At 34.8% G+C, this 25,765-nt stretch overlaps 7 protein-coding genes and 1 long non-coding RNA gene across 12 annotated transcripts; 6 read left to right on the forward strand and 2 right to left on the reverse strand.

The window, feature by feature from the left end:
• The first annotated feature begins 214 nt into the window (after nucleotides 1-214).
• Use1 (Vesicle transport protein Use1) lies at nucleotides 215-3,041 on the forward strand. Its single transcript, XM_071700587.1, has 5 exons — nucleotides 215-674; nucleotides 1,066-1,115; nucleotides 1,691-1,929; nucleotides 2,014-2,340; nucleotides 2,526-3,041. The coding sequence occupies exons 1-5, from the start codon at nucleotides 573-575 to the stop codon at nucleotides 2,564-2,566; spliced, it is 759 nt and encodes a 252-aa protein (XP_071556688.1). The 5' UTR covers nucleotides 215-572; the 3' UTR covers nucleotides 2,567-3,041.
• Nucleotides 2,640-5,460, forward strand: LOC139769482 (osteoclast-stimulating factor 1-like). The gene is made up of 5 exons (XM_071700588.1): nucleotides 2,640-2,731; nucleotides 3,366-3,412; nucleotides 3,572-3,689; nucleotides 3,774-3,985; nucleotides 4,240-5,460. The coding sequence occupies exons 1-5, from the start codon at nucleotides 2,680-2,682 to the stop codon at nucleotides 4,474-4,476; spliced, it is 666 nt and encodes a 221-aa protein (XP_071556689.1). The 5' UTR covers nucleotides 2,640-2,679; the 3' UTR covers nucleotides 4,477-5,460.
• Grip75 (gamma-tubulin complex component 4) lies at nucleotides 4,501-9,320 on the reverse strand. Of its 3 annotated transcripts, XM_071700572.1 has the most exons (11): nucleotides 9,206-9,304; nucleotides 8,714-8,874; nucleotides 8,442-8,526; nucleotides 8,172-8,298; nucleotides 7,890-8,083; nucleotides 7,513-7,607; nucleotides 7,138-7,454; nucleotides 6,522-6,992; nucleotides 6,273-6,450; nucleotides 5,965-6,187; nucleotides 4,501-5,785 (listed from the first exon to the last, which is right to left on the reverse strand). In XM_071700572.1, exons 3-11 carry the CDS (start codon nucleotides 8,508-8,510, stop codon nucleotides 5,537-5,539), a joined length of 1,923 nt encoding a protein of 640 aa, XP_071556673.1. In that variant the 5' UTR covers nucleotides 8,511-8,526; nucleotides 8,714-8,874; nucleotides 9,206-9,304; the 3' UTR covers nucleotides 4,501-5,536. The 3 variants fall into 3 exon arrangements, with proteins under 3 accessions (XP_071556673.1, XP_071556674.1, XP_071556676.1); XM_071700573.1 differs by lacking the exon at nucleotides 8,714-8,874 and having other exon boundaries at nucleotides 9,206-9,320; XM_071700575.1 differs by lacking the exons at nucleotides 8,714-8,874; nucleotides 9,206-9,304 and having other exon boundaries at nucleotides 8,194-8,298.
• On the forward strand, nucleotides 8,965-10,884 carry Samtor (S-adenosylmethionine sensor upstream of TORC1). The gene is made up of 2 exons (XM_071700579.1): nucleotides 8,965-9,286; nucleotides 9,964-10,884. Exons 1-2 carry the CDS (start codon nucleotides 9,155-9,157, stop codon nucleotides 10,882-10,884), a joined length of 1,053 nt encoding a protein of 350 aa, XP_071556680.1. The 5' UTR covers nucleotides 8,965-9,154.
• Nucleotides 10,885-10,986: 102 nt separating this feature from the next.
• On the forward strand, nucleotides 10,987-16,578 carry LOC139769478 (juvenile hormone esterase-like). 3 transcript variants are annotated; one of them, XM_071700577.1, is made up of 9 exons: nucleotides 10,987-11,128; nucleotides 12,019-12,177; nucleotides 12,840-13,128; nucleotides 13,522-13,707; nucleotides 14,163-14,377; nucleotides 14,503-14,668; nucleotides 15,221-15,541; nucleotides 15,806-15,950; nucleotides 16,059-16,578. In XM_071700577.1, the coding sequence occupies exons 2-9, from the start codon at nucleotides 12,037-12,039 to the stop codon at nucleotides 16,210-16,212; spliced, it is 1,617 nt and encodes a 538-aa protein (XP_071556678.1). In that variant the 5' UTR covers nucleotides 10,987-11,128; nucleotides 12,019-12,036; the 3' UTR covers nucleotides 16,213-16,578. The 3 variants fall into 3 exon arrangements, with proteins under 3 accessions (XP_071556678.1, XP_071556677.1, XP_071556679.1); XM_071700576.1 differs by lacking the exon at nucleotides 10,987-11,128 and adding an exon at nucleotides 11,164-11,812 and having other exon boundaries at nucleotides 11,957-12,177; XM_071700578.1 differs by lacking the exon at nucleotides 10,987-11,128 and adding an exon at nucleotides 11,706-11,812.
• Nucleotides 16,579-16,942: 364 nt separating this feature from the next.
• On the forward strand, nucleotides 16,943-18,430 carry Rpl28 (ribosomal protein L28). The gene is made up of 4 exons (XM_071700589.1): nucleotides 16,943-17,031; nucleotides 17,359-17,455; nucleotides 17,562-17,804; nucleotides 18,305-18,430. The coding sequence occupies exons 2-4, from the start codon at nucleotides 17,369-17,371 to the stop codon at nucleotides 18,389-18,391; spliced, it is 417 nt and encodes a 138-aa protein (XP_071556690.1). The 5' UTR covers nucleotides 16,943-17,031; nucleotides 17,359-17,368; the 3' UTR covers nucleotides 18,392-18,430.
• Nucleotides 18,431-19,077: 647 nt separating this feature from the next.
• Nucleotides 19,078-23,481, forward strand: LOC139769485 (uncharacterized). Its single transcript, XR_011717577.1, has 7 exons — nucleotides 19,078-19,241; nucleotides 19,425-19,470; nucleotides 19,670-19,715; nucleotides 19,896-19,941; nucleotides 20,141-20,188; nucleotides 20,522-20,567; nucleotides 20,765-23,481. It is a non-coding gene; the product is annotated as an uncharacterized lncRNA (long non-coding RNA).
• An 81-nt stretch (nucleotides 23,482-23,562) lies between these two features.
• On the reverse strand, nucleotides 23,563-25,483 carry LOC139769484 (uncharacterized). Its single transcript, XM_071700590.1, has 4 exons — nucleotides 25,193-25,483; nucleotides 24,237-24,836; nucleotides 23,974-24,081; nucleotides 23,563-23,881 (listed from the first exon to the last, which is right to left on the reverse strand). The coding sequence occupies exons 1-4, from the start codon at nucleotides 25,478-25,480 to the stop codon at nucleotides 23,714-23,716; spliced, it is 1,164 nt and encodes a 387-aa protein (XP_071556691.1). The 5' UTR covers nucleotides 25,481-25,483; the 3' UTR covers nucleotides 23,563-23,713.
• Between the last annotated feature and the right edge of the window lie 282 nt (nucleotides 25,484-25,765).

Genomic DNA, 25,765 nt, shown 5'->3' on the forward strand with positions numbered 1-25,765 from the left:
TCACATACAAACCCCTATACTTTTTATCATATCTAGACTCGATTATCTTCTTTTCTTCAAGACATTTCTAATCGAACAATGATGACCCGATTTGTTAAGTTTTATCTTCAGCTCTTTTCTTTCCAATTCTGCAATCTTTCAGTCTTCAACGCGTCATTTGATAATCTTGAAATTTTAAATTTTGAATTTCTGCACTACGATTGGCCGATATGGTGCGCGCGAAATCAAGCGGGAATGTTCGAGCGAATTAAAGAGAATTAGCGCGAGTTTTTAAAGCGCGAAAGTTTCTCCCGAGTCCCGGGCGTCTCAAGAACCGAACACGCTCGGGACGACGAACATTTTATTCTCAATCGTCCCCCTTTCGACTGCTTTCACTACATTTCGATACTCGAATCGTATGTTCTAATACTTTTAATCATCATCACATATCATGTGTGATGACAATAATCCGTTATCTCGTCTGCACACGTGATCAAGCGAGATATGTCATGAAAGTGAATGACATGCCTGTATACGTTGAACGGTAACGGCACGAGACTCTCCTGCTTTCTTTCCCGCCACATACATGCCAAATGACTCAAATGACCAGGCTGGAAATCAACGTCAAGCGGCTCCTAACGCGCTGCGAGCTGATAGCGAAGGATGATCCGAACAAGGATTGGAAGCTCGAGAAAGTATGTGAATGCTGTTTCTAACCTCTACGTTCTGTCGGTTCTGTCACGTTCCTCTGTTTATCACATACATTAGATCAGTACATTAGATATCGGAATGATTTTATATATTAATTATCAACAAAGCATAATATTAAGACACATCAGGTAATTCTAATTATAATATTTATTATAAAATTTTTATTTGTGTATAAATTAACTTGCGCACATTGCTATATGGATGGTTAAATTTCTTTTATAACTGTTATTTCTTGAGAAAATGACACAAGAATTAAATAATCTATTCGTTAGGAGTTGCTACATAAATTATTCATATATAAGCTATAAATATATATAGATTGCGTGAAAGTTTTGTTCATATACGAACACTTGACATATGCATTTCTTGTTTCAGTACATACTTTCTCTGGATGACATGATGAAGGAGCTGCAAACTTTACATAGGTAATATTTTCAGTTGTGCAGTATAATATCTAATATCATTAAAACGTATAATGTATTATTATTAAAAAAGCATTATTTATGATATAGAGAGTGCCTCAGATTTTGCGTGACAACAGTTAACAACAAAGTCCTTACTTCAAGATGAAAATCCTACAATTAACGTGTCAAAATTAATAGTTTTCAAATAAGAAGTATTTAAAGTTAATTGAATAAATCGCCAATTAAAATTTGCGCGTTCAGACACGATACGATAGCAAAGATATAAATCATCATTTATTTACACTCTGTGTGATGATCTTTGACAATTCTTTGATAGCGGGTCTGTTTTCTATTGCTGAACTGGCTGCACTAGTTCAGAGTTCATCTTTTTCCTTCCTATGTGGTGTAAAAAAAAAAATAAACTCTGAACTATTGCAGCCAGCAATAGAAAACGGACCCACGATGTATCGTTTTTCAATGTTGCAAAATCAAGGACACTCTGTATATCATTTTAAAATTATATCTAATTATTATTATTAGCATCACGGTATTAAAGATGTTTGTGTAGCGTTAAAATGCTGGATTTTCACTTACAGTAAACCACCCAAGGATACCATGATGGGCTACATCAAACGGATAGATTTCCTGAAAGGAGTAATAAATGCGATGAAGTTGTCGAACCCGGTGGAGAGGGTGGCCGCCGCGCAATTGCTATCGAAAAGTTCAGCGTCCACCAACAATTCCGCCAGTACGAATATCACAACGCAGATACATCAGAAGACGGTCGCCAAGTACAATCGGGAATTACGGGCGGAATTATTCCACAGCGGCAAAGGTGACTTGCTACTTCAAGCGTGCGATACCGAAAGTCTGGTCCTCACGCGTGACTCTCGACACTAAATCTCGTTGTGTGTTACAGACGCGAATAAGGATGGCGTGCGACAGAGATTAACGGGCTCTAACATCCAGGACGACGATCTGGACGCTATTTTGAAGTACAATCGTAACATCCAGGAGAAGATTGCCGAAAACATGCTCTCCATGACCAGCACTATGAAGGAACACGCATTAGCGGCGAGCGCCGTCATAAAAAAGGATATCGGCATGCTGGAAATGTCCGACAAATTGACCGATGTGAACGCCGTGAAATTAAAGAAAGAATCCCTAAAGTTGGAAGAGCACACCAAGTCGAAATGGAGATGCTGGGTGTGGCTCATGATCGCCTTCGTTCTGATTGTGTTCTTCAGTGAGTATTTCACATATCGATTTATAAAAGTTATTTTCTAGAGCAATGCGACGGAAATTTTTTTATTTATCGCTCGAAATAAATTTCTAATGTTGCGTGATGTTACACCGTTGCCAAATAGGCTATAAAAGTATCAGCAGCTGAATTATCATTTAAATTGCATCTCATTCTCTTGTATATTTCAGATATGGTGTTATTTATGAAAGTGGCAAGAAAGAAGATTTAGATTAATTTCTACGTCGGGGGGCGTGTCAACCGCGGCTGGAATATGTAGCTGCGCGTCACTGTGAATCCGTGTGAGTCATTGGACTGATATTATGATGATAGAATTACACAGCCATGAGTGTGCTTGTAAAACCACCTGTTCCACCTAAAACCACCTGGAAACCTGGTAAATATACCCATAAAATAGCGATACGTCGGATTACAACTCTGTCTGGCATGGCAATGTGTAATTTATGATCTTGTTACGCGCAATTTGATAACGATATCTAAGTATTTACCGTATAATTCCTGAAGTACTTCTTGGTTCTATTGTGATGATTGTGTATGATGGGGAAAAAGCTTTTATATATGTACATATGAACCTCTGTATGTATGTACTGACCATGTATTATATAGATCGTTTATTTATGTTAATTATAATAATTATATTCATGTCATTTTTGTTACGAACTCAATAAAATTCTATTATATATAAATTTAAGGTTATATCACATATTTCAATCCAACGTCTCAATCTATTTAAAATCTATCGAGTGCGAAATGTACGCTTGAAATGAAAAAATCAGCAGCCTAAAAGAATTATAGTTCCGCCGTGATTATTGAAACAACATTATTTTGCGTAGCTTTGCTAATGTGTATAATTATTGTACAAATCTAGGTTAGAATAATAATCTCATCAGCTATATGAGAATATGAGTATATAATGTACCTCACTTTTGCAATTAAACACGAAAATTTTTTATTTTTTAAGTAAGATAGTATCTGACATAAATGTGTTAATATTATATGTTATCTTTAAGGAAAGGTAAAAGTGGTCAGGACGTTATGCAAGTATATTGCGCAACGTGTAAGTGCATCTACAGTCTATTAACAAAATATGTTTCTTATATAATATATACATGTGTCGTAATAACATATATGTAATTATATTTCTCTTATTATTATGGAATTATATTGTTTCGTATATTTTTAATGTGTAAAAATATGATGTTACTGCTTTTAACAGGCGGATGAGTTATCATTCGAAGAAGGTGATTTACTTTACGTTTACGACAGAGATACCGATCCAAATTGGTGGAGGGCTAAGTGCGGAGATCAGAAAGGACTCATACCTGCCACTTATGGTAAGGAAAAATGCCTAACATTTGCTTATCCTCAATGTAATGTTCATAATCTATTGTTTTACATTCATAATCTATTGTTCTCAGTCGAGGAACAAACGGAAGAGATCGAGCTGCCGCTGCACGACGCTGCGAGACGGGGCAATGTTTCCTTCCTGGCGGAATACTTGAAGGAGGGCATATCGGGAACGGGCTTAGATGCAGCTGGGAACACGCCGCTGTACTGGGCGGCACGCACTGGCCACTTGGAATGTGCGAGAGAGCTCCTGAATCTGCTAAATCCCGTAGTAAACGCTCAAGTAAGAGAATGGGCCTTATACTTTGGAGAGCTGCACTTGTATTCCTATTTAATGCTAAACAACTAAACGTAGCCATACGATTTTAAACTCGCTACAACATTTTAAGCTCTCACGAAATAAGCAACAGAATGAGATGGTCACATTTTAATATAAGATACAAGTGCGAACGCTTCCACCGTATCGCCGTACGTCCTCATTTGCATTCGTGTGTTTCACACAAAGTTACCTCTTAATCTTTTTACTTTCAATCGTAGAATAAGATGGGTGACACGCCATTGCACGTAGCAGCGAGTCACGGACATTTGGAGATGGTGAATTTATTGTTGGAGCACGATGCCGATGCGACGTTGAAGAATAATGACGGTATCACCGCGGAAGATCTGGCTTCCGACGCGTCTATCAAAAACACGATACAACTGCATCAACGCGAATATGATGATAGTGCACATGGATACGGCGAAGAAGATTATAATGATGATGATAGCGATTGAGAATTTCACAATCTGCAATAAGAATAAAATAAGAATTCCATGTATTTTAAAGAAAACAAACAATTCACGTATTACGTAAAGTACTATAATTTTACATATTAATAATTAAAAATAAATGTTAATCCTTTGCGGTCCAAGTTATTTCTCGCAAATCAGGAGCAAAAATCAGGTATTTCAATTTCATTTAATCAGCGGGGCTAACATGAGTAAAAAAAGAATTTTTATTGGAGGAATTTATGGGAATTCCAAAAATGTAATTTACGCGATTATAATAGTGTACAGATTCGAATTATGCGAAAGATTATTACAACGCATTATGTCGATAAATTCAAAGGATCACAAAGGGTTAAATAATATTTCAAAGATCTCAAACAAGGCTTGCCTCTTTATATTTAAGACTCTTGTTTCCTACGGGATGCGAGTAGCAGGGTAAACCAAAGTTAATTTATTTCGATAATACAAGAAAGAAATTCACACGACATCGCAATGTCATAAGTCAAAGAAACAGGAGTCTTAAACATTGTTCTTTCATATTTGTGATATATTATAGAGCGTATATCTATTGCTATATAATACGATAATAGATTAAGATCCTTGCTTAAAAAGGACCAATAATTATATTATCACAAAACATGTACGACATGTAGAACCAAGTCTTTATCATACTGCCATTAGCATCATTCAGAATAAATATATTCAAATCATTCGTAAAGAGTATTATAATGAAATTATATAAAAATATATATTAACGATTACTATATTGATTGTATGAATTGCATGATAAAAAAAAAATTTAGGAAGTATTATAGACTTCAAATGTATAAGATGTGATCTATGTAAAAAGAACAACAGGCCAGAGTGTTCTTTTACTTAAAGCTCTTGTTTATCAATTTTTCGCGTTATTATTCGCATTAATTTAACCATCCATTATGAATTCTTGACTGAACATTATTGAGCTCTAATAAAACAATCTTTACAAAAAGAGACGTAATATTATGTTCTTTTTCAGTAATATGCCGCGATGTATTTGTAAGTCACTACGTGATTTTCTTTACCTCCTTCAAACCTTTTTACTGAACCATCTGTTGAAATCTAATCTCAATAGCAATCGAGCCAAGTGCTCTCCACTGGGCTGTGCACGCACTCTATTCAATGTCTTTGTCAACCAGTCCATTACGCTGTCGAGCGTCTCGCATAACGTTTTGAGCTCTTCTTTCTCCGTTAAGAGCAAATTGCCGACCTCCCACATGGACGCTTGTAAGATGAAATCGTCGCACAGCCGTAGCAAAAGATGTATCAACTTATTCACCTGTTAAAAATATTCATGAATACCAAGGAGCAACAACACAGTGTCTCGGATTTACGGAGCCATCTCTAAAATCTGTGGATTAAATGAATCAAAGAATTGATATACGAAAGACGGCTCGCCAAATCTGAAATACTCTGCATAATTTTGAATTTTATAATCGTGATTTTGATGAAATTTACGGGATTCTTTTTTCCTGTTCCGTTGCCTAGCAAAAAGGTTTGCGACATGACGTTAGCCAGAAGTACAGAATGCGCCTTCTGTATATCCTCAAAATTCCGTGTGTTTTTCATACTCGCTTCCATTACAGTATATTGACTTTCCAGCACGTCTACTTGCAGATAATACTGCAAGTTGTCGACGATAAAGATCAAATTATTTCTCAATTGGATCACGCCGATGTCACTGTGAATTAAATATATTGTGCTATGGTAATTACGGACAACAAAAATGTTAATTATCTTGTAATATTCATGAATATATAATTTACATGTTCTTGTGATGCATGTGCTCGCTCCAGAGATTCCACAAGTCTATCTGGGTCTTTTTAACTCTTAATAGGAAGCGAAACAAAGTGTTGTAATCGTTTAACACGGCTGGATTGAACAACAGATGCAATGGCCAAACAACTTTGTACTTCAACGTGATCATACCCCATCCGCGTTTCTCTAAAATGAAAAATTTTTTTCAACGTCTTGTCTTTGAATATCTTGGAAAAAATTGCAACACAAACACGCACCATTAGGATCTTGCCGTTCGTTATCGGGAAGATCGGTGGCGTCCGTGTCGGCGTCCTCGTTTTCAGAAGGTGGCACGGGCACCACGAAGTTAAAGCTGTCGATAGCGCTTTCGTCGTTCAGATGCATCCTCCTCAGCGCCATTTGAAACGCGAGATTAATGTCTCTGGACGTATGACTCGTGGGCGCCTTACTCAGAACGTGCGCCGTGAGCTTGATGAATTCTAAGAAGAGGTCGCCGCGTCCCATCAGGAAGAATTCTTTCACCAGTCTGAGCTGCTGCATCAGCTGCGCCTCTTCGACGGCCACGTGCCATAGTAGCTCGGTCACGCACTGTTTCAATTCGTTGATCGTGCGGTCAAACTCGACAATGTTGAAAACAGACTTCGCCTGGAGATTCTGAAGTTTCCTGAAGTACTCGTACTCTTTGTCGCCCCACACGGAATTTTCTGTCTTGGATATCATGCTGAAATCTGAAACAGACACTTGGCTTTTCACAACTATCTTTTATCGCGCACCAGATGACTGCGCTCATTTTCTGAAGAGTGACATAACAATTGTAACAAGATAGTTTCCTTTTCAAGCAATTGAAAATAGTGAAAATGCATTTTTTTTTACCTTTCTTCTGTCTGGGGTCATTCCCAAACATAATGACAGTTTGACCGATGGTCAGGATTTTATTTGCCAGCGATGGCCTGATATAAGATGGAAGCATGTCCATCTGGACAGTATAATCCCACATATCGACATCAATTTTCTTGCCGTTTATCGATTCGCGTGCATCGATATCGTTCTTTCCATCCTCATGCGTCGAAGGTTTCTCGCAATCCAATGATTTTTGTATAAAAAATTCTCGGTGAACATCCTCCAGATGCCCATACAAGAGCCAGCTCGTTAGATGCTTGTAGAAAACAATGTGAACGGAATGGGCCATCCTAAAAGCGAGTAAATGAATAAGGCTAACAATGTTGAGTCTCGTTAAAAATCTCTTACAATTCCAAAGTGGCGTTGATCTCGGGTATGCCGGTATGCATACGCTGATGTAAACACTGCAACAATTTACAACCATGGAGCTTCTGCGTACGAATCTGAAACGAAAGAGACGGTTGATAACATCCTTCTCTTTCTGTACAAATAAATTGTAATGCTTCATTACAATTAGTAATGACAGTAGCTATTCAATTCGATACCATAAGAATATTTTGCGTTATTTAGACTCTCATTAAACTGTGCAACTGCGTGATATAGCTAACATTGTGACAAAGTGGAAAGAAAACGCATATCTTCATCTAAATAAAAAAAAAGCAATCAAATACAATCATAACGAAACCAGCTGATATAAAATATCTTTGAGAAGTATATATAATCACCTCACGGATGATGGAATGCAGTACAGAAAACAGACAAGTATATTTTTCAACGCTGCAGAGAATCAGCGACAGCGGGGTGTGACGGTTGTTTAAGACAGTGTTCTCCAATTCGATTATTTCTTCGCGAAACGGCTCCAGCGCTTGATCCATTCCGTCGCACAGAGCACGTATGTACAGACCGGGAGCCACATATTCTGCGGAACAAAATGATTAAATTGAATGACAAATGAGACAATTATGTCGAATTGCGTAAAATACGTTTCGTCAGATTTCTCCTCAAACCTTTCGCATCCTCGCTGCTTACTGCGTGTATGAAGTTTCGTACGACGTTGCATTCCTTCACAACGTCCAATATCTTATTGAGCAGCGCTCGTTCTCCGGGATGTAAGTATTTATCGAGATCTACGGACTGGAAGGGAAATTCAATGATTTGACGAAGAGCACATAAAGATAATGTTTAATTTAAATTGTATATTACTATATACACTATTTATACATTATATATATTACTTAATTATTTATATATTACATTTTGTTATAATATACACTCACATCTGCCTCTATTATCTGCGACACACTGGTCGAACATCCCCAAAGTGACAACAAGATCTCGTGCAACATTTTAAATATCAGGTATCTGGAAAATGATAAAAATTCAATCAATTCCATGTTCATTTAATGCCATTTGATATTATGGTATACAAAAAAGATATCTGTTCACACTCATACACGAGAACATTTAAATTATACAAGTAAAATAATGACAATTGTGTTCATTATCAATATAAACGTCGTGAATAACAGATTATAAAAAATGTATGTACTTTAATTAATTGCAGTTGCTCATTATCTCCCTGTTTCCATTCTTATTTCGTCACTATAATTTGAGATCGCGTGTCGAGCTCTTGAAATTACGATTTGTTTGTCAACACCCGTCCTTTAAAGAGCCGTGACACTCAACGCCGCGATGGAGCCATTCGGAAAACTGACACCGGCGCCGTTGATAAGTTGCGCCGTGTCGATATATTAGTTGGTAAGTCAGCGATTACAGAAGTGGAACCGAATTGACTCCCGTCGTCCCGTCAGTGCAGTCAGTACACGTGTCGGATGTAAACATGCAGACGTAAAGTGGATGTGATAAGTGTGGAAAAGATTAGCTCCGTGTAAGTTAATAAAACGTGACGACACGCGCAACATTGATAAGATACCGAGTGTTTTCATCGTCCACTCGGAATATCGTGGAAGAGAGAAATTGGGCTGATCGAATGGCGACGGAGGAGCATAAACGCCTGGCTGACATCGTGAAGGGAACTCACGCCTTGTTACGCGCCGAGTGTCACCAATATGGCGCCGAGATCGCGTGGAAGCGGCATTTGGCGCGAAACGACGTTTTGCAGGTCCGTGTTATTGTTTGAAGTTGAATTCTGTTGGAGAAGCACAAATTAGTGTATGCACCGATACTGTTAAAGACCATCAACCTTGGACGAATTATCATGGCTATCAATGGAACCTTGGGACTGCTTGGGACCCGAAGATGATTGAAGATATCGATTATAAATATAAATTTTTGTATCAATAACATAAATATCTGAATAACTAGTTTTTAACGTTAGCATTAAATTCATGATTTGTCACTACTGTCAGTACTTAAAATCTATATTTTTCTATATTTTATGTCACGTATATATTGTAGATTTTCAGTACTGACAGTAAATATTAGAATGCAGCCACTGCAGTACATATGTTTTTAAGTAAAAATACATAGGTATTTACGAAGCAATTAATATCATATATTGAAACTACTTTTTTTTCTACAGTTATCGCTTGATGGACAATCAGACTGGATAATAGTAAAATAAAATTGCAGTTTTAAAATATTCAAATTGAATATTTTCGGGTCCTAAACATACGTACATATGTGTACGAAACAAAACAGTATAATAAATCACAAGATTAATATTATATTATGAGTTAACATTCACACGACCTAAGATTGTCTTTAATAGTATCTCGTCTGTGGTATATGTTTAATTCCATAAATTAGTATTCCATAATTATTTCGATATTATTCCAGGAGTATGCCGCGTCGATGCAAAAGTTGGCCGTCAAGTGCTGGGCGGACAACAACTCAGATTTGAGAAGCGGAACGTACTGCAGAATGGAATGGATAAAAGCCCAGTGCAAGGAATACTTTCTCAACGGTGGTAGAGAGAAATATGATAAGAGAGAGCAAGATATAAACGCTAAAATGACTCTCCCTTCGGTGGGGTCTAGCGTCGAGGGTCGAACGCGTGAGAACAACCCGACCGGTACGGAAAATAGATTGCGAGATTCTTCTGAACGGAGAATATCAGTGCTGGACGTAGGAAGCTGCTACAATCCTCTGAGTATCGACGATGCGTTCGACGTCACCGCGATAGATCTAACACCCACGGTGGGAGAGGTCTACCGATGCGACTTTTTGAACGTCGCGATCGGAGGGGAGAAGATCCTCTCGCGAGACACGCGGGAGATTCGTCAATTGCCGGCGGATTTCTACGACTCCGTCGTGTTCTCCCTGTTGCTGGAGTACCTGCCGTGTCCGGAGCAGAGATACGCGTGCTGCAGGAACGCGTGCGACGTGCTGAAAAGCGGCGGCATCCTGATCATCGCGAGCCCGGACTCGAAGCACGTTGGCGCGAACGCGAAACTGATGAGGTCCTGGAGATACGCGCTGAGCCGTATGGGATTCATGAGGATCAAGTACGAGAAACTGCGCCATATTCACTGCCTGGTGTTCAGGAAGTGCGTGCGCAAGGACGTAGCGACAAGGTGGTCCGAGCTGCAGCGCTTTTCCGAGGCCGACAGGAGATACGTGTGCGAGACGAAGATTTTTATCCCGCAGGACTTTCAGGCTACCCGTCCTAAGGAGGAGCGAGAAAAGTTGGAGTACGAGGAGACTGATTTGGCAAGCGCTTTCTCCGAATTGCCGTTCGATAATGAAACGTCAACGTGACGATTCTGTTTTTATCCTGACGTTAAATGAAATTTCTTTTGTAATGTGCTCAAAACTTTAATTTTCGTATTTACCATTGTTTACTACGTGAGGTAAATTGTGAAGTACAATTTATCCAAGTTGTAAAATCCCAGGAGTTTGGCGTTTTAAAATTTTCGCACTAAGATTAATTTTCCGTCGGTTGTGGCAATGGGATCGAAGAAAAGTGTTACGTTCCTTCTATGATATACATTTTTAAAAAAAGGTAAGAAAATGACGCCAAGTAACACTGACCGTTTTTAATCTGCACTAGTTTACCAAAAAAAACTCGATTAATGACTGTCACTGTATACGCGCCTCTCGTTGTACTAAATTAACACACTAAATTGTTTCATCATTTGTATAAATTGTATGAAAGATCTGATATCAAAAAACTAGCGTCAACTTATAATTATCATTTAAAATCCAATATTGTTATTGTATTTGTGTCTATGTACTAACTGTACTATATACTAATATTTTATTGTGCTCTTATACACTATAATTGTTTCATCATTTGTATAAGAAAAACTGGCGTCAACTTAATTATATTGTTGTCAAAATACAATTTAATATACAGTTATTGCACTTGTATCTATATGTATATTACTCTTACGCACTAGTGAGTAAGTCAGCTTATTTTATTAGTTTATAAAAGATTTGATATAAACAACTGGCGCTGAAAATATATAGTTATCAGTAAAGTCTATTTTGCTATAGATTTTATTACAAATTCTAATTTATTAAAGGTCAAGATAAAACTGTCGTACTTTGTGCACGTGACTCGTGCTGCATTAGTGCGTATATTATACTTAATTGGTTTATATAAGACTCGGGCGCGCCTCGATGATGGGAGCTTTCCAGCAAGTGACACAAGTCGACACGAGCATCGTTCTATCTTTCTTTTTTGGTAATGAGTAACAAAGATAAAACGATACTTGTGTCGACTTAATTGTGTCGCTTGCTGGAAAGCTCCCGATAATATCATCATAGGCTGTAACTTTGATATCTAATCAACATACTCGATCTTTATCTCACTTGCCTTGAAATTCTTAGAGTCTACGTACACAACATCTTACGCAACATGGACCAATAAATAAACTGTTCTCTCGTCAGTCTTCCAGCATATCCAATATGGACAACGGCAGAATCGAAATATGCGTGCACGAGGGAAAGTTAATTGGTATCGTAGAAAAATGTGTCTATGGCAATGACTATATCGCCTTTCGAGGAATACCATACGCGAAACCGCCGATTGGAGAACTTAGATTCAAAGTGAGTACATAAAGTTTTATTATTATTGAATACATTTTCAGAATAAAATGAATTAATTTTAGTTTTGGCCTAACTGATCGCTTATCACATCTTAAGAAGATTAGAGAAATACGAAAAATATCAAAAGTCAACTCTTTTAGAGAAAATTACGATTAAATGATACTGATAAAAATATTTATCAGTTATATCGCATAATTATTATTATATAATTTGTTTTTTTAGTCTATACATATGTAACAATAAAATAATAAAATAATGTTATTTAAAAAAGTACTTTAATGAGCAACACTAAAGAAGATTATGATAAAAAAATTTTCAAGCGACTGCTCGGAGAAATGATTGATTTCAAATGATTGATTTCTAATTAATGTAAATTAATCTTTAAATTTGTTAAACAATTTGTTTAGAATATAAATTAGCAATTAAGTTTAAAGGTGTTTATTGCTATTGTATTATGAAAGAAAACATCTAGCGCACGCCGTTCCTGATTTATGCGGAACTTAAAGCGCTTATTCGTTAGCTTATAAATTGCTCTCATTTAAGAACTACTACTCGAACGTAATATTTTACGTAAAGAAGAAGTCGTTTCAGCATAGAGAATCGCACGGTACGCGCGAATTTTGGAAAATTCTATGTACTAATGGATTTTACGTATTTATTAGGATCCAGTTCCAGCGGAACCATGGTCCGGTGATAGAGACGCTTCGAAGCACGGAAACGTCGCCGTCCAAATAAATCTGTTCACACACGAAATTGAAGGCGATGAAGATTGTCTTTATTTAAATGTGTACGCGACGAAAATCGAACCCTCGAAGAAACGCGCGGTTATGGTGTATATACACGGCGGTAGCAATATTAAGGGTTCCGGCGATGCATCTTTGTATGGCCCCGATTATATCGTGAATAAAGATGTAGTTTTGGTCACCTTGAATTATAGACTAGGCGTTCTAGGTACGTTTCGCCATACAATCATTGTATGTCGTTTATGGTATTTTACACATATATAGTAAATGTTCATTATATATATTGTATCTATTATTTCAACGATTATTTCACTTGGATATATTTGATTTCTTACAGACCATACAGTACTAAAGTCAATTTAAACATTAAAAAAATATAGTCTCATAAAAGAAAGTTAAAAAAATCCACATCTGTTTATAATACGTTTACAATTAACGTTTTTTTTTTACTTCTTGCATATAAGTTTACATTTTGCTGCGCATGATCAGTGTGCTAGACACAATTAGTTTTATGGCGCGATTTACTTGGGATATAAAGTAAATTTTACTTTTAATTTAAACAAATCAACTTTGTGAAGAAATAATGCATTAATCGCTTCAGGTTTCCTAAACCTTAAAGATAAGGTGGCAACGGGCAATCAAGGTTTGAAGGATATAATCATGGCATTACGATGGGTCCAGAAAAATATATCAAAGTTCGGTGGAGATCCAGAAAATGTCACTATCTTCGGTGAAAGTGCTGGTGGTACACTGGTACATTGTTTAACTCTGTCTCCATTAGCTAAAGGTACAATATATTTTGTCGATATAGGCTTATCGATACACTCACAATAATAAGTTAGAATCCTCAAACCCATCCTCTCATCCTATCAAACACTAATACGTTTGGATATGAAAAATAAAAAACCACGAATCTATTAAATAGATAATAAATCCGTTCTCTTTTCTTTTGGTTAATTTCGAATAATATATTTAAAAAAAATGTTATTTGTGTAGGTTTTAAATAATTAATTCAAATTTTAATTAGAAAGTCATATTACTGAAATGTTAAAATTTATAAAACAACTAACAACTTTTCGAGAAAGAAATAGAAAAAGAGAGAGAAATTTTCAGATAAAATCGATTACAAAGTGATAATGAATCTGATAATTGATAAGATAGTTTGTGATATTACGAAAAAAAAGAAGAAAGATTTTATTATGACAAGATGTATAGAACTAATTTGTTACGACTGTTTTACAGGTTTATTTCATAAAGCGATATCGCAAAGCGGTGTCCTTAATACAATGAGGTGGGCTTTTACCGAACGTCAACCACATTCGATGAACAAAGGTTTTCGGCTCGCTGAGAAATTTGGAAAAGCGACCACGGATCCGAAAGTCGCTTATGAGCTTCTCAAAACAATCGATGCGAAAAAGCTTATAGAGACTGAACAAAAGTTTCTCTTGACGGAAACAGTAATTATCTGAACATTTAATGTTGTAATTATACAATTAATTATTAATGAGTGCAATAAATTACACGCTACTGTTTTTAGATTATGCGAATAAAATACTTTTCTTCGATAATATTGTCTTTGCAGGAGCGTAAACAATCGATATTATTACCCTCTTTGGATCACGAATCATCGAATCCAGTTCTTCCGGGAGATCTAGAGACGTTAATAAGCCGCGGAGTTGAAGTACCATTTCTTTTAGGTTTTACCAGTTGCGAGGGATCTTTTATTATAAGCAGTAACTTTTACGGACGTGAGTTTTGTTTTTATCTCCATGAAGTATATTTTTAATTGCTTTGAATTTTCATAGAATGTTTTCTGTTAAAAATAACATAACGTTAGTATTAAATGACTTACCATGCACTGTCAATGTTTACAATCAAATAAAATTTTCACGAATAATATTGCACATATCTATATAGAGTTAGCAAATTTTATTAATCCGTAATTTTCGAATGCGTGTATAAGAATCATAATTATTCGTCAGAATCATATTTTTGTTCCAAAATAGCGTTTATCGTACGCTATATTATGCTTTGTCTATAGTTAATATATTACGCGTACACAGTGTGTTGAGATAAATATTATATATTATATGCAATATTATCTATATCATTTATTTCATATTGGGCCACTATATGAAAAATTTTAAATAATGTTTTGACAACAGATTTTCTTTGGCAAATGTGCTTAAATCGCAATTATTTCTTAACTTGAAAAAAAAAGGTTTATTAAAATATTCATTATTTATTATGCAACGATCTGTATAACGGACAGTTCTAAAATGTCTTTAAAATTATTTCAGACATAAGCAAAGAAGATTTTAAAACAATTAATTCCGATTTCAAGAGCACCTTATCGCCCGGATGTTTATCAAAAATATCAAAAATGTCAATCACAGTCGAGGAATTGCGATCTTTATATTTCGGTGATAAAGCACTGTCAGAGGAAACTCTAATGAATTACGTTGATTTTCTCAGTGACGTATACTTCTGTCGCAGTATAATGGAAGTAGTGGATATTCAGACAAAATTGAATAATAATAACAAACCGACGTATCTGTATGAATTTTCATACGAGAGTGAAACTTCTCCCTCGAGAAAAATATTTGATATTCGGATCCCAGGTATTATCACTAATTAATTTAAAACTATCTAGCGACTTTTAATTTTAGAGAGTATGTATATCATAATTACTCATATCGTAATTACGACATAAAATAATTGTAAATGTTTCTAAATTTTTTCATTTCTAAATTTATATGAATTTAAGGAAACAAAAAAATAGTTCCATTTTATAATATTTAATTTACAAAGTAATCTCTTTTAAAGTATTTAGAAGGTTATTTTGTAGATTTAATTAACGGTTAAATGATGATAATATTTTATAGGTGTGTCTCATTCGGAGGATCTGGGGTATTTGTTTTATTCTAGTATAATGAAAAATTTCGGCTTGTCACCACCTGCAGTTGATTCAGAAGACTATAAGATGATAAATGGTTTAACGCAAATATGGACAGATTTTGCTAAAACAGGGTACGAGAAATTTAATTTGTTTTTTTTTTAATTTTTGGCGTGTCTTTTTAATCACGATATTTCAATTTATTAGTCACATATTAATGATTACTTCTCAATCTGATTTAGGAACCCAACGCCTATTACAAATTTCTGGTTGCCGGTGGCCGGTTCACAAAGCGGAAAATACAATTACCTGAATATCGATACAAATCCGCAAATGAAAGTCTTTTATAAAGGAGAAGAAAGATGGGATTGGGAAGAGAAGAAGAAGAAGTTATAGCGCTAAAATTTTATCTACGTTAACATTTTTTTCCGGGTATCTTTTGCGTTTATAATAAATATATATTCTTTTGTTATTTTTCAAAGAAATTTTTTAATTTTTTAATTAATGGAATATGGGTACTATTATTCTTCTTCTCTTCTTAGAAGAAGAAGAAGAAGAAGAAGATATATATATGTTACACGTATATATCATGTCATTTTTAAATTTTTAAGATTTCTAATTTCTAGTATAGAATTTGTAATGTTTAGAATTTCTAATTTATAAGATTGGGACGCTTTAACGCTATTTCATATATATTTATATTAATCTCATATATGTATTGTTACATGTTTATTTCTTCAATATATAAGAATAATACCTTTATCAGTTTTTGCTTCTTTCTCACTCCACTTTGTAACAAATAATATTTTGTATTGATTAAAATTAATTGTAATCTATTTGGATAAAATGAAGAATTTGTTTTTAGCTTTATACTACGTTTACGCGAGCGTTACTTCTGATAATTCACTTACGATAATTCACTCGTCTACGCGGAGTAAATTATCGTAAGTTATTACAAAATCCCGTTTACGTGAAGGAATTATAGTAAGTTACTACAGAACTAACGCTCGCGTAAACATAGTATTAGTCCCGGAGAAATTAACCAATCACATTCGAATGTGAGGAGAATAATCGAATGTGATTGGTCAATTTCTTACGGCTTAGGACTTTAAGCATTTATTATAGGGAAAATCTTCGAAACGACCTGACAACACTGTGTTTCCTCCGCCATCTTGAAGAGTTCTTTCTCGTCGCTTCTTCTTGCTGGTGCACGTGGTATGTTATAATTTCGCCTTTATTATCGGATTTAATATTTCTTTTAATAATCAGTTGCGTCGAAATACGTATTTAACGATCGTGAAGTATTCTAAATTATTAAACATCGCCATAGAGTACAACAGTATTTACGAAAAATCATCTCTTTTACAATGTTGGGTATACATAACCTATTAACAAACTATTTAGTCGAATTTAATAAATAATAATTTATTTAACTAAATAAATTTATCTTGTTTAGAATATACAATCATAATAAAAAGTGTGATGCAATATAATACAAGGATACATATAAAATTATAATAAATTTGATAATGATTGTAACAGGAAGTCCAAGATGTCGTCGCACTTGAACTGGATGATAATCCGCGACAACAATGCCTTCCTTCTCAAGAAGCGCAACATCAACAAGCCGTTTTCTACGGTTAGGCTCTCGCTATATCTTAAAAAGCATCATTAACCACGCTAACCTTAAGAAGTTACGCCTCAACAATTATTTTCTGCTGTTACATAGAATAATAATTGTTTAGGAAGCCAACAACTTGACGAATCTGAGCAGTTATCGCTACTCCGGTTTGGTTCATCGTAAGAGCGTGGGCATTGTTGATACCCCTGACAAAAAGGGATTCACAGTTGTCTACAAGAAAGCAAAAGCGGTCAACAAGCCGGCCAAAGCTAATGTGAAGAGCACAATGAAGGCGGGAGCTCGTCGTTCCCTCCATAAGTTGAAAACTCTGCTTAGAAAAAACAAGTATCGTGTGGATCTTACCAAGGTAATCATATAATTGTCGCTGATTATAGTAGTTTATCAATTTTTTCATTATTTTGCGCTTTAAGTAAAAAACTTTGAGGAAAACTTCAAAGATCTTGTCACAGACTGAATAGAAAATCTAACATGTGGTTTGAAATACAAACAGAATTTTTATAATTTTTGAATTAATATTAAAAATTAATATTAATATTAGAACTTCCAATAATTGACAAATTCAGAAGAATTCTATGGATTAATACTATTTTCACTATGGATCTCAATATAAGTACTCATATGTGCATGTGAGCTTGCAAGACTTTCGTAATTAACAGTTGATTCTCGAAGGCACATATATACCTTTGATCGTCAAAAGATTAATATTGTTTTAAAGAAATTTAAAATATCATTTTTTTTATCTTTTCTTATTCTATTTACTCTTTACTCTTAGTATAATTTTGGTTTTAATTACGTGCTATTTGCCATTAATACTGTACTAATGCTAGAACGTAATGTGTTTTGTAGGTAGCATTGCGACGAGCCAGTGCCGTGCTACGGTCTCAGAAACCTCTTCCCACTAAGAAGACACGAACCACTAAAAAGACCGATTAATTTGTATACTTTACTAAATATACATTGTAAATTAGAATATTTGTCACGGACGATGTATTCTGTGAAGTAAATGTGCTCTAGCTTTTTGAATTTCTTTGTTTTAATGTATTATATTATTCGCTTTTGATTTAAAAAAAATTTTGCTGTGCACTCTTACTTCGCAGGTATGTCATATTTTATTCAACAAAATACACATTTTACTTGAATAAAAATACGTATCTTTTTAGGTAAGCATTTACATTTTGTATCATATAAATTAACGCTTCTTTTATTTTGCAATATTTGTTTTACGTTATATAATTTTTTTTTTTAGATTTAAAGGAAAATCAACCAAGCATACTCCTTGAACGATTTGTAATTCATCTGCAGAAACCAGGTTTTTAGGTAAATTTTATTTATTGTTGTGATATAGTTTCTAATTTATTATATGATTTATTACGTAAATGTCGAAAGTGATGACGTAATCATCGAGATATAAATGTTATGATTTACATAATGTTTGCTAATTAATCATTATTTAGTCTAAAATTCAAATAGAAAAATAACAGTAAACAAATAATTGTCTGATTATTTAATTTGCTTGCAAATCTTAAGTGAAATAGCATCTTGAGATAGTATAAGGCATTTATGTTTTTATTCTTTATATTAAATTTACTTTTAAATAAAATGATGTTACTATAATCACCAAGATCTATGAGTGCTATGATTTGTATAGTATTTGCTAACTGATTATTATTTACAACCTAAAATTCAAGTAAATAAAAATAGTAATTTTAACTAATACAATTATTTTATTATTTAGGTTGCGTGAATCTTAAATGAAAGGACATCTTGAGATTGTGTACAAAAGGTACTTATATTCTGCTATACTGCCTTATGTTTCGAGTTATTTTTTAAAATAAAATGATGTAATTACCAAGATCTATGAATGCTATGATATTTGAATTTGCTACTTCTGACTTCATAAATCTCAACAAGATATATTAATAATATTACTCAATAATAAACACAGAATTTTCTTTTTATTCCTCAGGTTTGCGAAATCCTTGGAAATCGTAATCGAAGGACAGAAACTACAGGTAATTTCTATTTATCTTATGGACATGATTTTTTAAAATTATGTAAAAATATATTAGTATATAAAAATGATGATAATTATCCACCAAGATCTATGAGTGCCATGATTTGTATGGTATTTGCTAACTGATTATCGTTTTCATTAATCTAAAAATTTAAAAGAAAGTAACATTTAATTAATACAATTATTTTATTATTTAGGTTGCTTGTGAATCTCAAGTCCAAGGCATCTTCAGATAGTATAAAGGTATTTATATTTTCCTTTATTATATTTTGAGTTATTTTTTAAAATAAAATGATGTAATTACCAAGATCTATGAATGCTATGATATTTGAATTTGCTACTTCTGATTTCACATAAATCTCAATAATATATATTAATAATATTGCTCAATAATAAACACAGAATTTTCTTTTTATTCCTCAGGTTTGCGAAATCCCTGGAAATCGTAATCGAAGGACAGAAACTACAGGTAATTTCTATTTATCTTATGGACATGATTTTTTAAAATTATGTAAAAATATATTAGTATATAAAAATGATGATAATTATCCACCAAGATCTATGAGTGCCATGATTTGTATGGTATTTGCTAACTGATTATCGTTTTCATTAATCTAAAATTTTAAAAGAAAGTAACATTTAATTAATACAATTATTTTATTATTTAGGTTGCTTGTAAATTTCAAGTCCAAGGCATCTTCAGATAGTGTATAAAGGTATTTATATTTTCCTTTATTAGTTGTTTTCCATTTACATCAAAACTCAGATAATTCTCACTTGTGATGTCATTCTGTCTTTATTATTCATTAATTGCCAAAAAGGATAGAACGACGTCACAAGTGAGAATTATCTGAGTTTTGATGTAAATGGAAAGCACCTATTATCTTATGTTTTGAGTTATTTTTTAAATAAAATGATGTTGTCGTAATCACCAAGATCTATGAATGCTATGATATTTGAATTTGTTACTTCTGACTTCATAAATCTCAATAATATGTGGTAATAATATTGTTCAATAATAAACACAGAATTTTCTTTTTATTCCTCAGGCTTGCTAAATACCTGGACATCGTAGTCAAAAGACAGAAACTACAGGTAATTTTCATTTATCATATGGACAACATAATTTTTTTGAATTATGTAAAAATAGTATATCAAAATGATGATAATTATCCACCAAGATCTATGAGTGCCATGATTTGTATGGTATTTGCTAACTGATTATCGTTTTCATTAATCTAAAATTTTAAAAGAAAGCAACATTTAATTAATACAATTATTTCATTATTTAGGTCGTTTGTAAATCTCAAGTTCAAGGCATCTCGAGGCATATTGGATATGAAGGTATTTATATTATTCTATATTATCGTATATATTGAATTATCTTTTAAGCCGAATGATGTTATTATAATCACCGAAATTTATGAAAGATATGATATTTTAATTTGCTATAGCAAATACTTATTCAGTTTGCTATTTTATTAAAATAATTATTTGTTAAAATTGACTATCAACATTATACTCTTCAGTATTTTAGTCGTGTTTTAAATGTATACTTACTTATGAACTTTCAAGTATTTGACCAAACGTTTAGCATTAGTTGTGGATAATTTTATATTACAATTGTTGTATGCCGAATATGTTTCGTCCTTTATTATGAAGTAATACCAACACTAATGTAAGTTGCAATGGGTGGCAGTGTGGTCTTGTGGTAAAGCGCCAGACTCGTAACTCCGAGGAACCGGGGTTCGAGTCCACCTGATCACAGGAATTTTTATATTCCAAACTGCACTCCCCGCACGAGTGGGGCTCGTGCGGCGAAACTGGGCTATCTTTCGGAGGAGACATTAAATTTGAAATTGGTCGTCAAGCTTGGGGAGCTTGGGAGTTTTGGGTCAATAATACTGCTATCACTAGCTGCAATATTAGTACGAGCATCATGTTTTATATTATGTTCGTAGAATAAATGCTTTTCAAACTTTGATTTATCGACATAAACTAGGATTATCCAGACTTTGCAATGAAACACATGAATATTCGTTACGATCCTAATATTAAAATACATGTGATGCGTTTTGTAATTTGCTATTGAATATTTCTGCCTAATATCTAAACAATAATCTCTGCTGCAAAACATATCGGAAAGTAATGATTAAAATTACATTGTGAAGACGCGTTTGTAAATATTGCTCGCAGGAGGTCAAGAGCACGGATATAATTCTTTGTCCAACTATAAATATTAATCTCAGTTTGAATATACTTGATTAGATTATACAGCTTTACTTTTATACATTATTCGATCACTTACACTATATTTATATTAAAAAACACAGAATGTCTACACGACAATTAAAAGAACACTGTTGTCTGTACATATAGGCAAAATTAATATTATTTTACAATTAATGTAATCCTAGAAAAGTAATAAATATATAACTGAATACACGTTTAAAAAGTTCGATCGAAAATCGTTGCGTAATATGACTTTGTCGGATTTTCCGTTTTACCGTTTGTTTGTAAATGTATATAATAATTTGTATTTATTATATTATATGCAGCTTTTTGTTTATATGAAAATTTTGATTTGAACATTGGGAATAATTTTATATATTATAGCTTAGCCAGAAAACGAAATTTATACGTCACAAATATTAAAAGCTATTTAATTATTAGTAGAGTACCTATCTTTGAATTGGAAAAAATTTATTTTTTAATTTTCATTTAGGTAAGTTATTTAGTCGACAGAAAGGAAGAATAAATAAATTGTTTAAAATGATAAATTTCCATGGCTTCTGTCGTGCAATTCGTACAAAATTCTTGGAATTCCTAAATATGTCTTGTGAATATGATTTAAATCATGTGAAACAGCGTATCTCGTTGATTCATTTCAATAACGGAGGTAAAGATGGAAGTAAAGTTGTGACGTTCCATTTTATAACAGATTTTACATATTTATTTTCACCGATTATTATACTGTGGTAGAATAACATTGTGACGCGAGGTCATTTGAATTTTACTTTGAAGATGGAAATGCATATATTATGTCAAATGTGTTATTAGTAGTCCGCGAAGTTCTTGACAATAGTATTTGCTGTCAAAGAATAAAATAATCTCAATTTTATAATTTCACGATAATTACTATATATATCCTTTTATTTCAGAGGGCAATATCTTTGTTTCATATTTCTTATCCTTATGGATAATTTCTAGTCCATAAGCAATTTTTCAGTGTCTTTTACTCTATTTATGAAATTATATTAATTGCGAGATTAAGTTATAAATATTAATAACGTAATATTAAATATAAATAAACCAAATAATGCATAATTAGTAGAGTTTTCAAATAAAATTTCTAATAAGAATATCACATTCTCCGACAATTTCAGCTACTCCGCTTTGTAGAGAAAGTTGCAGTTGCGAATTGAAAGGGCAAAACTATTTTTCGTTTTCTCATCACTAGATCATTTTTCTTCTATTGTTTCTTATACAGGTATATTTTGATCGACTTTCTTTTAATTGTAAGTCTAAACTCTGAATTTTAATTATGGTTTGAACAAAAGTCAATATTTTATGCAACTTAAATTTGCCATTGATAATCTTATAAATAATAGTTTTGATAATATACCTAATTAATAAAACCAAACGATCAAAGCATAATCCATTCATTTCTGAAGAATTTAAAAATGCATACTATCCCGTCGCTACTTCCACACGTTGGCTTCAGAAATATAAATTTATTTCCACTTTTTTAAAATAATTTCCATTAGATTTTTATTTACCTCAACCAAGTTGAGGTATTAGTCTCTAATTTTTTAATCACATATTTCTTCCACTTTGCAGCGATTCTACATGCTTATGACGTCCATTTTATCTACCCTCGTCCAAGGATTGCAAGAGGAAGAAGTAGGACATCGCGGTGTTCACGATCTGACAATGAAGATAACAAATTAGTCATCTTTAGTAAAAAAAAATTGATTAAATAAATAAATAAATTCTATTTAAAAAGTCATTTTAATGATTCAAAAATTAGTTCTTTCTCGGAACACTCAGAATTAGCTTAAAATTTAGAACTCCCCGCTGTTCCCTTCTCTTTCTACCTGGTCTCTTTCCAATTCACGTTGACACATATATTTTCATACGAACAGAAGTCGCTGAAGTCGATTGCACGATAAAAAGCCGAAAATAAGATTCGCACAGAGTGATAAGCTTCAGCTATAAGCTTCGCACGACGAGCCATTATTTTAAGTACTCACGTTGGTGAACATGCCGACGTCCACGGAAGACAATTTTAACACCCTTATGATCATCGGCTTCTGCATCATCGTCACGATAACGTTCACCCTAACGTCGCGATCGAGACTGGAATCCGGCCACTCGCTGAAATATATCCCCTCACGAAAGTGCTCGCTCTAGACGCACAGGTACGACACGCAAAATAATTAATTCTGGTTCTCACGATAAAAGGTAATCGTCCGTCTGAGGAAGCTCGATCGAAACTCACCGCGCTCGTAATGAGACTACCGTACCAAGCGTAGATGAACGTTTGCAGCAGTTTCAACGCCATGAAAGAGACGAACAGGAAGAACTGGCCGATCGTCAGATGAGTGAGCTGTTATCACAGCATTTTGTTAGAATAACGATGATACTTTCGTAGCAACGTATTAATCCTTAAACGCGCAATTCTCCGTAGCGTTCTGAGTATTTTTAAATAAATAATGACCGCTAACGAATCCTAAAAGAGTATATTTTGAAAATTATACGCACCGGACTCGCCTCGAAGATCAACGCGCACATGAGTATGGCGTTTGCGAAGAGCATCCGTATGATTATCAAGCCCCAGATATCGCTCATTATATGACCGCATCGCAGCAATCGGCGATGCGTGTGCACGCACGTGTCCAGGAGCTCCGTGAACGTTTCCCGGTTCTCGCGCGGATTTGCCAGCCTGGCAGACATCGCCCGCAGTATCGAGGAGATCTGAAACGCGTAGTAGCCGAAGAGGCTGTCGACGCTGCCGATGGTGAACATCACCCACCAGCAGGCGGATATCTGGTGCACGAGATGCAGGTAATAGGGGAGCCCGTCTGTCGGCGCGGGCCACGGGAATTTTGCCGCGACCGGCAGCCTGTATCTTCGGGGTTTCGCGTGACGAACGATCTGGCGGGCGATGGAGATCAGCGCCGGGCAGATGCTCAGCAGGACCGTCGATCCCAGGACGAAGCACAGGATGTAGGACGGTCGGTCGAACGCGTACAGTGTGGCGAGCACGGTTTCTCGTCTTCGGGCGAGTTCACGCTCGAAGAGGTCGTTCAGCGTCTCGTGAAGCTCCATCAGCCTCTCGCGTTTCACCAGGAAGCATGCCGCCTGGAAGAAAATAGCAAGACACGCTTTGTTTCCTCGAGAGCTTAGGAGATCAGTCATTTACTTCTTTAAATACCGATTGGTATATGTCTAAAGAATATTTAAGGAAATAAAATGACTGATCTCCTAAATAGCATTGAAGTGTTAAACAGCGATCTCCTTCGAACGGTTTCCGCCGAGATTCCTGAATAAAGATTTCCGCAAATTGTTCTAATCTTGCGACTCGAGACAGGCTGGTCAGAAGAAAGAGAGGATAGGTGAGAATAGTACTTTAAGAATTGTCTACGTTAATTTGACCGATTAGAATAATGTACAATAAAAACTTGCAAATAGGGTTGCGCAATTGGGCAACGAGATACCATTAAGACGGGCGCGATGAAGCTGCAGGTCATGCTGAAGGCCTTTGAGAGGAGCACCAGGTCGTCGGTGTGATCCCGACAGAAGTTTATCATGAAGACGCATTGAATGAAGCATATGAGGATCACCGAGAGGCCTGTAATGTACGACCAGGTCACCGAACGTGTTCGATCTTGCAGGACACCGCCGAGGTAGAGCATTTTGCGAATGCGACGGCTGTACACGCGATAGCGCAGCACTGCCGCGTCGATCCGTGCTCGTTCCCGAGGGTCTTTTGCTAGGATGCTCATGGATGTAATGGAAAAATAACGGGGAGAGTTCTTGCCGAGCGACAACGTGTAATTCCGCTGAAAATTGCTGGCAAAGTGGACGACGAAGCGCGCGGCGTTCACCGAGAGAGTTTAACGTCCGCGTAATGACACGGGGGACTCGATTCAACCCTTTCGGAACTCGGAAAGTTCGCCATTTACCGAATCAAGAATCTCGGAGGGGTGGAATGATTGCACGTTGCATCGCTACTTTGTTACTCGCGTACCTAATCGGGGGATGAATCGATAATGCATTAAAGCTCATTT

Source organism: Temnothorax nylanderi, unplaced genomic scaffold, assembly GCF_030848795.1.
Source record: "Temnothorax nylanderi isolate EJ_2023f unplaced genomic scaffold, tnyl_v1.0 TNYL_tig0022_pilon, whole genome shotgun sequence".
Taxonomy (NCBI): domain Eukaryota; kingdom Metazoa; phylum Arthropoda; class Insecta; order Hymenoptera; family Formicidae; genus Temnothorax; species Temnothorax nylanderi.

What these genes read in the sequence shown, in the direction of transcription:
- Use1 (XM_071700587.1), top strand. Translation starts at nt 573, where the DNA reads ATGACTCAAATGACCAGGCTGGAAATCAACGTCAAGCGGCTCCTAACG. An exon ending in AGGATTGGAAGCTCGAGAAA is followed by an intron (nt 675 to 1,065) that starts GTATGTGAATGC and finishes TTCTTGTTTCAG; the next exon opens with TACATACTTTCTCTGGATGA. An exon ending in GAGCTGCAAACTTTACATAG is followed by an intron (nt 1,116 to 1,690) that starts GTAATATTTTCA and finishes TTTCACTTACAG; the next exon opens with TAAACCACCCAAGGATACCA.
- LOC139769482 (XM_071700588.1), top strand. Translation starts at nt 2,680, where the DNA reads ATGAGTGTGCTTGTAAAACCACCTGTTCCACCTAAAACCACCTGGAAA. An exon ending in TAAAACCACCTGGAAACCTG is followed by an intron (nt 2,732 to 3,365) that starts GTAAATATACCC and finishes GTTATCTTTAAG; the next exon opens with GAAAGGTAAAAGTGGTCAGG. An exon ending in ATCCCGTAGTAAACGCTCAA is followed by an intron (nt 3,986 to 4,239) that starts GTAAGAGAATGG and finishes TTTCAATCGTAG; the next exon opens with AATAAGATGGGTGACACGCC.
- Grip75 (XM_071700573.1), bottom strand. Translation starts at nt 8,510, where the DNA reads ATGTTGCACGAGATCTTGTTGTCACTTTGGGGATGTTCGACCAGTGTG. An exon ending in ATCAACGCCACTTTGGAATT is followed by an intron (nt 7,455 to 7,512) that starts GTAAGAGATTTT and finishes ACTCGCTTTTAG; the next exon opens with GATGGCCCATTCCGTTCACA. An exon ending in CGAACGGCAAGATCCTAATG is followed by an intron (nt 6,451 to 6,521) that starts GTGCGTGTTTGT and finishes TTTTCATTTTAG; the next exon opens with AGAAACGCGGATGGGGTATG.
- Samtor (XM_071700579.1), top strand. Translation starts at nt 9,155, where the DNA reads ATGGCGACGGAGGAGCATAAACGCCTGGCTGACATCGTGAAGGGAACT. An exon ending in CGCGAAACGACGTTTTGCAG is followed by an intron (nt 9,287 to 9,963) that starts GTCCGTGTTATT and finishes ATATTATTCCAG; the next exon opens with GAGTATGCCGCGTCGATGCA.
- LOC139769478 (XM_071700576.1), top strand. Translation starts at nt 11,749, where the DNA reads ATGATGGGAGCTTTCCAGCAAGTGACACAAGTCGACACGAGCATCGTT. An exon ending in TTGGAGAACTTAGATTCAAA is followed by an intron (nt 12,178 to 12,839) that starts GTGAGTACATAA and finishes CGTATTTATTAG; the next exon opens with GATCCAGTTCCAGCGGAACC. An exon ending in ACAGATTTTGCTAAAACAGG is followed by an intron (nt 15,951 to 16,058) that starts GTACGAGAAATT and finishes AATCTGATTTAG; the next exon opens with GAACCCAACGCCTATTACAA.
- Rpl28 (XM_071700589.1), top strand. Translation starts at nt 17,369, where the DNA reads ATGTCGTCGCACTTGAACTGGATGATAATCCGCGACAACAATGCCTTC. An exon ending in TCAACAAGCCGTTTTCTACG is followed by an intron (nt 17,456 to 17,561) that starts GTTAGGCTCTCG and finishes ATAATTGTTTAG; the next exon opens with GAAGCCAACAACTTGACGAA. An exon ending in ATCGTGTGGATCTTACCAAG is followed by an intron (nt 17,805 to 18,304) that starts GTAATCATATAA and finishes TGTGTTTTGTAG; the next exon opens with GTAGCATTGCGACGAGCCAG.
- LOC139769484 (XM_071700590.1), bottom strand. Translation starts at nt 25,480, where the DNA reads ATGAGCATCCTAGCAAAAGACCCTCGGGAACGAGCACGGATCGACGCG. An exon ending in TCATCGCGCCCGTCTTAATG is followed by an intron (nt 24,837 to 25,192) that starts GTATCTCGTTGC and finishes ATTTTCTTCCAG; the next exon opens with GCGGCATGCTTCCTGGTGAA. An exon ending in TGATCTTCGAGGCGAGTCCG is followed by an intron (nt 24,082 to 24,236) that starts GTGCGTATAATT and finishes CTGTGATAACAG; the next exon opens with CTCACTCATCTGACGATCGG.